The sequence below is a fragment of the Arachis ipaensis genome, chromosome B10, assembly GCF_000816755.2.
Source record: "Arachis ipaensis cultivar K30076 chromosome B10, Araip1.1, whole genome shotgun sequence".
NCBI classification, from domain to species: Eukaryota; Viridiplantae; Streptophyta; class Magnoliopsida; order Fabales; family Fabaceae; genus Arachis; species Arachis ipaensis.
Genome location: NC_029794.2, coordinates 125,934,587 through 125,941,881, shown reverse-complemented (window position 1 = coordinate 125,941,881; position 7,295 = coordinate 125,934,587). Strand labels below are relative to the sequence as shown.

At 32.6% G+C, this 7,295-nt stretch overlaps 1 protein-coding gene across 2 annotated transcripts; it reads left to right on the top strand.

Annotated features, from left to right (window-relative positions):
* Positions 1,712 to 6,416, top strand: LOC107623842 (3-dehydroquinate synthase homolog). 2 transcript variants are annotated; one of them, XM_016326232.2, is made up of 10 exons: positions 1,712 to 2,054; positions 2,569 to 2,735; positions 2,989 to 3,087; positions 3,220 to 3,288; positions 3,364 to 3,504; positions 3,591 to 3,680; positions 4,403 to 4,570; positions 5,744 to 5,819; positions 5,910 to 6,025; positions 6,129 to 6,416. In XM_016326232.2, the coding sequence occupies exons 1-10, from the start codon at positions 1,793 to 1,795 to the stop codon at positions 6,138 to 6,140; spliced, it is 1,200 nt and encodes a 399-aa protein (XP_016181718.1). In that variant the 5' UTR covers positions 1,712 to 1,792; the 3' UTR covers positions 6,141 to 6,416. The 2 variants fall into 2 exon arrangements, with proteins under 2 accessions (XP_016181718.1, XP_016181717.1); XM_016326231.2 differs by having other exon boundaries at positions 6,126 to 6,416.

Genomic DNA, 7,295 nt, shown 5'->3' with positions numbered 1-7,295 from the left:
TGTAAAAACTATAATAATAACAATTAAAAAATAAACTTAAAAAAATATTTTTAAGTGAAAAAAATATATTTTTTTTTACATAATTACTAATTTAGATAGCATAAAAAACTTTAATTGTAAGTCTATTTTGTACAACATTACAACTACTCAATTTTAAAACTTTTTAAAAAATTGAAACAGAATACTTGAATTTGTCAAGACGTTTCTTCTTTAAGTGTTGCAAAGTATTAGGAACTTCACATTAAGATTTTGTAAATTATCTACATTGACCTCGTAGTTAACCAAAACTTACAAATTTAAATTCATAGATGACTTGGTTCGTACTGCATATAAGTTTCATAGTGTTATTTTTATACACATTTATACAAATATGTTTAATTATTTATGTGAAAAATTGTACGTTAAATGGAAGTTCTTCTATCGAGGTAAGCCTTAAAGTGGTCCCTCAAATTACACTTGAACTTTATAGTAGTCCCTAAAATTAATAGTTACTCATATGCATCCCTAAAATTACACTCTAAAACTCAAAGTCGTCCTTCAAGCATTTTCTGTCAACTAGTCGCTATTGGAAAGCTGAGGTGGACTCCCTTTTGACATGTTGGCAAGCCCATAATGACACAATATTTGGTTTGGTGCCTAATTTGGGCCAAACAACGTCGTTTCGTGGGTATAAGCTTATGAATCATTTACTCAGCGTTTTCTCTCCCTTCTAAAACAGAAACACAAACTTCTTCCTTCAAAACTCAACTGATCTCCACAATTGGTTTTTTCGTCGTCGTCGTTTGCGAAAAAAAAGAATTAGGTAGAGCACCTATGCTTACAGTTAATGACTATATGTTTTCAATCTTTACAAATTGATTTATGGATTCATCTTAATATCGATAGGAATTCCTATGCATTTTCACCTATGCTTACAGTTGCAAGTTTCCGAATTCAATATATATTATATTGTTAGGATTGGGGGTGACTGTTGTGAAATTGGTACTTTAGATTCCATTATTGTTGTTATCACTGTTGCCATTAGTGTTATTTCCTCCACTTTCATCATAGCTTCTGCTCTATTATCATTGCCTCTTCTACTTCCTACATAGCCGTTGCTGCAAATCTCTTCCATCTCTAAGCCAGCATCACTTGATCATCTGTAAAATTTATGGAGTATTGATTAGAGTGTAAATTTTTCGAGTTCTTAGATGCGTTGCTTGAGCTAGCTATAGCCATTAAATTTGAAGATGGAAAGGAGAAAGTCTGCGAGGTTAGAGAAGAGAAGAAAAGAAATGTAGATAGTGGTCTTTAATTTTGGGGATTAGAATTTAAAATTGATTCAGGAACTAAATTGCCATCAAAATATTTCTTCCTCCACATCACTTATCCATTATTTTGCTAACATGTTAAAAGGGAGTCCACTTCAACTTTTCGATGGTGTCTAGTTAATGAAAAATGCTTGAAAAACGACTTTGAATTCCGGAGTGCAACTTTAAGAATACATACGAATAACTATTAATTTTAGGGACTATTATGAGATTCGAATATAATTTAAGGGACTACTTGTATAAATTTATTATTATTCTAAATTTTTATGATAAAATGACCATTTTTTGTTTTTTATCAGTACAATGTTAAATAGAAATTGATAGTTTATTTGAGAGAAAATGAATATATAATAAAGAAACATTTTTTTTAAATTTATGATTTTTCAAAAATAAAAAAATAATTTTCTTTGGAGTGGTGTTGGAGCCACTAGCAAGAAGCTAAGCTAGTGCTGAGGAAGAAGAAGAATTCAAGAAAATGTGCGATGGCTTCAGTGTGTTGTTTCACTTCATCACTTGTTCCTCTACATCGCCCCATTCATCAATTCTCTTCATTTCTCACAATCCCAAATAACAAAAATACATCTGCAACTGCAAGTGCCATTGTTCCTTCAACCTCAATGAAGAACTCAAAGACCGTGTGGATATGGACCACTACCCAGCACGTCATGACTTCTGCTCTTGAGAGAGGATGGAACACTTTCCTCTTCTCCTCTCCCCATCAAAACCTTGCTCACCATTGGTCCTGTATGTCTTCTCTTTTTTTAGGGTTTTACCAATTGCACTTCATATCACCTGAATAATACCCTACTATCTAAGTATATCTTTTACTAATTTTCTATTGATTTGTAGTTTGATATTAGGTTGATTTTGTCGTTACGATCGGATTGTAGCAAGAATATATACAGTTTATCAAGAATTCTGACAAATTGGATTGTTGATTCATTGGAATTTCTTGTGGAGTTAAGTTAGCAGAGTTGTTGTAATTTCCTAGAATAGTATGCAGCCTTTCCCTGCAATCTGAGATGTTGTTTCTAAGATAATTTAAACTTTTCACCTTCACGTCACGAAGCAGCATCAACCTTTCTGTAGTTCCGAGGCTTGCCTTGAATACGTACTTAGATGGTTGTGTAGAAGAGTACCATAATTGTTTTGTATGTTGTTGGTGGTGAGTACAATGGAGTTTGAGTTATGGTGAAGTGGATATCGATGACATGTCTAATTTGATGAATTTTGAATTTTGGCCATGCTGGAGGTACAGCCGTTGCAGTAATATTCCCCCTTTTTGTTGGTGAAGGAGAGATTTTGGATGGACAAGGTAAAAGGGTAGCCTCAGTCATTGATGTTTCGACTCCAGAGGAACTAGAGCGCCTTAGACCTGAGGATGAGCAATCAGAGAACATTGTAGTTAATCTGTTGGATTGGCAGGTATGTTTGTTTTTGCATTCTTCTCGAAGAATTTTGATGAAATGTATTGTTTCCAAGCATCTCTTCATCCATTGACCATTTTTTCTATTGTTCATTTGCTGATTAGCTTTGCAAGATAGCATGATATGTTTCTGCATGGCCCCATACTATCTTTTAAATGCATAATAATAGTTTGTAATTTGTTTTCTATAATCAATAATTCACATTTATTATTAATAACATATAAATGCTAATTTTCCTTGTATGCAATTAGGTAATACCTGCAGAGAATATAATCGCCGCATTTCATAACAGCCAGAAGAGAGTGTTTGCGATCTCCAATAGTACATCCGAAGCCAAGATTTTTCTTGAGGTAGGTAATATACTTGGGAGACTAATGAAGTAGACTTTTTTAATTGTCAAAGCTCATGTAACCAGATAATGTATAGTACTCTTGTTTTTCTTCCTGCTTTCTCCTTATAGTTGCACCCTTTGAACTTTGTAGGCACTTGAACATGGTTTAGATGGAATAGTCTTAAAAGTAGAAGATGTCGAACATGTTCTTGAGCTAAAGGTAATCTACACACAGGTGAAGTTTCTTGACTTGAGTCATGCAGCTTGACCTCTTATATCAGCTTGGAACTGTCAGGAATATTTTGACAAAAGAGCCGAAGAAAGCAATCTACTGAGCTTGACCAAAGCCACCGTGACACGCATTCAGGTGGCTGGAATGGGGGATCGTGTTTGTGTAGATCTTTGCAGTCTTATGAAACCTGGTGAAGGACTTATGGTATGCATCCATTTCCGCTGTAAAATAATTTTTTTTTGGATAGTCTAGTGTGGCGGCCTTTCTTATTGGTAAAATATCTTTTGCAGGTTGGATCTTTCGCTAGAGGATTATTTCTTGTTCACTCAGAATGCTTGGAATCAAATTATATTGCAAGCAGGCCTTTTCGGGTGAATGCTGTAAGTCGCTTTTTAAGCTTGGAAAAAATATATTCCTCACCTTGGACCTTGGATAAGATTAACTACCTATAACCAAAATTCGCAATAATGGAGCGGCAATGCGAAATCAACGATTAAACCTGATTGGGAAAAGGTTTCTGTCACGATGTCTGTAATTATCACCATTTACACTGAAATGTGAATAACTGGATCTAGTATTTCGTTAACTTATTTATAGAAGTTAATAAGCATAAATCCGAAATAGGTTTAGTGATTTGAAAGCATTGGAAATGCATGTAGATTATATTTATTGCTATGCGCATGCTTGTAAATGTTTCTTCATAGATGGAACTTCAGAGTTTGTTAATTTTTCTTTTCTTGTAAATTTTGAATTTGGTAATATCTATTTTACTTTGCACTAAATCAGTTCATTTACTTTTCAAAGAAGATTTTGGTGAAACTTTTATTCCAACTGTATTTAAGTTTTGATCGATTTCTTTCCCCTTTCTCATGATATTTGAATGTAACTTATGTGTTCAGGAAGTGTTAATAGAAAGACACTGATAGGAGATAAGTTAGTTATTCATCTGGTAGCTGAAACTATTCAAATGTTTCATGCCTCATTTTGTTCACTAAAATCAGCGTATGTATCCTTAATGTGTTTCAGTCTCCGGTTTAAAATGTTAACTGTGATTCGAAACTAGTTTTATGGAATCCTTTTAACCAATTAATTCGCATAACAGGGACCAGTACATGCCTATGTTGCTGTTCCTGGAGGAAGAACGTGCTACCTGTCAGAACTGAAATCAGGAAAAGAAGTTATTGTAGTTGATCAGCAGGGCCGGCAACGAGTCGCAATTGTCGGGCGTGTTAAGATAGAGACTAGACCGCTAATCCTCGTGGAGGCAAAGGTTGCAGTTTTTCTTATAATGTTTTGACTGCAATTTCTTTAATGAGTTTGTGACTGTTTTAAGGAACCATCTTTGAAGCCTTTAATTGTTGGTAGCCTATTCAAAATTGCATCATCACTTAATTACTTGTTCAGCCTCAATCTTTCTTTCGATCATAGATCTTAACAGAAGACACAGTTCCACTTTATTTTTCAAATAGCTGATTGATAATTGTTTTATACAAACTATACTTTATAAACGATTACATGTATACTATACTGTTACTACGAGTTTCTCATTACTTATCCCGCTTTCATAGCCATTAATAAAAATCTGAAAGATAGCCTTAATGAGTAGCATTAAAAAAATAATAAAAATAAAAGATTGGATATTCAATGTGAAATCTGCATTTAGTGTTGTCTTCCATTTGGGAAATATTTGATATCTATAACCACGATTCATTGCTCTGATAGATCCATATATGAAAACTCAGAAGTTGAAGATACAACCACTATTCTTTTTTTCCTTGTGATATATTGGTCACAGAATATAACACTAAAACTTCTCTTTTGGGTCAAAAACTTCCTGAAATTTGAACTAACATTAGAAATTTAGAATAAGTGAAGACAAGCACTCAAAGCACAAGCGTTTTTAAAAGGCATTAGTTGAGTGGAAGAGATGATTATCATTCACAGCAGAGTAAATAGTAGTTACATTACAACTACACTAGTTAAGTAGAATATCTAATTATGTATACTTATATTTTGTAGAACAAAAATGTTGTTTTTATACTAAAATCAGCCACTAAGTATTTGTGTATAAATATATGTGTAGTTAAATTCATTTTTAATGTGTATTTTGTATTTCAATGTATATTCTACATTTGAGGCTGATTTTGGTGTCTAATTTTAGTATGGTTTTTTATTGAATGGGTATGTATTAGCTATGTCATTTAACTGTCTTTAGGTATATTCCAAATTATGGTTATTCACTGTGTGGCAACCAGTTGCAAAAAGCTTCAATTGTGTCATGTGAACAACTCAAATGCAAAATTTTGACATAAATAGACAGAAAAAATCTCGCCTTTAAGGCCCCATGCTAAAAGAGCATTATTAAGCTATCTTATGATTCTTTAGTTTCTGTTTCTGATACTGCGCCAAGAAATTGATGTGATAAACGATTGCGCTGTTCCAGAGAGACTCAGATAGTCAAACTGTCAGCATCCTTTTGCAGAATGCAGAAACCGTAGCCTTGATTTGTCCGCCGCAAGGTAATTCAGTTTGTTTTCGTTTTTCTTTTTCTATCTTTTGTTTCTTATTTTTATTTCCCACCCTAAAATGTTATCTGCTGCCCTATCTAGGTGAAGCCCTGTCAAAAACAGCTGTTCCGGTGACATCACTCAAAGTCGGAGACGAAATTCTGTTACGAGTGCAAGGAGGGGCTCGGCATACAGGAATAGAGATTCAAGAATTCATAGTTGAGATCTGAAACAAATAAACAATGTATTCATATTCAAATGAATGAAATGATGGTTTTTCATTCCCTTTGTGAATTTTTGTTGTTACATTATCACAAGCAGGGGAGGAACTAGAACCAATTGCTTTTGCCGGGTGGCGAACCAGGCAGTGAAAGGGCGCACCTCTGAGTTCCAAGACATCGAACGGTTCAGGCCTTGATCAAGAGTGTTATGAAGCTGAGTTAACAGATTGTTACAGGACTATTACATGCTTTATACCTTCATCAATCATCATGATTTTAGTGTTACAAAAAAAAGTGTTAGTAAATAATTTCTTAGAAAAAGTGTATCTTAAGCCTTAAACTAGAAGCTCGTTTTTATTTATTTATTGATTTTAATTTACGAGTGTCATATATATTTATACAAAAATAGTATGTGTATACTAAAATAAGCCTATATAAATACGTGTTGTTTAACTTATTTTTAATGTATATTTTATATTCTAAAATGTATTTTATACTAATATACCTAGCATAGATGATAGTTATATTGTGTTTAATGAGAGAAACAAATGTAGAAAACACCGACGACATAATAAATTTCAAGAGTAAGTGTAAAATCTGCCTAATTAAAACGTTTATTATGTTTACAAAACAATGTTAGATAAAAGAAAGATGCATAAGCTAGAGGAACTAGAGAAAACATTTTAAAAGTCAAAAAGTTTTTCAATGCATTTCAAAAAAGAGAAACTGAACTTGCTCTCCCAATTCATCTATATCTTATCCAATAGTGGAGGAGATAGAATGAATTGATGCAGTGTCTAAGAGTAAGAAAACACAAATAACATAACTCCCATGTTTAGAAACACTTAATCAAACGACACCAAGAAATTAAAGAAAATCCCATATTATCATCAGTCTTTGGATATAGATAAATGAACGACAAATAACAAATAAAAAAGTTTTTGGTAAAACCACAGTCCTAGAAATTTCTGAGGTCCTTATTGAGTTATTCCTATATTTATTATTAGAGAAAAAGATAAATAAATTTTTTATTTTTTATTTATCATGAAAACAAAATAAACCTTTTACAAAATTAAAATACAAATAAGTTTCTAACTTTTGTAAATATTAAAGAGACATATAAACTTAGTGATAGTTTGAATCTTGTATGAAAGAATTTATGTGCCTCCGAATCACAAAAGTTAGAGATTTATTTATAATTAATTTTGATAAAAAATTTATTTGTTTTCGAAATAAAAATCAGTCATCAATTTATCATTTTCTCTAT

What these genes read in the sequence shown, in the direction of transcription:
- LOC107623842 (XM_016326231.2), top strand. Translation starts at nt 1,793, where the DNA reads ATGGCTTCAGTGTGTTGTTTCACTTCATCACTTGTTCCTCTACATCGC. An exon ending in CCTTGCTCACCATTGGTCCT is followed by an intron (nt 2,055 to 2,568) that starts GTATGTCTTCTC and finishes CTGGAGGTACAG; the next exon opens with CCGTTGCAGTAATATTCCCC. An exon ending in GGCCTTTTCGGGTGAATGCT is followed by an intron (nt 3,681 to 4,402) that starts GTAAGTCGCTTT and finishes TTCGCATAACAG; the next exon opens with GGACCAGTACATGCCTATGT.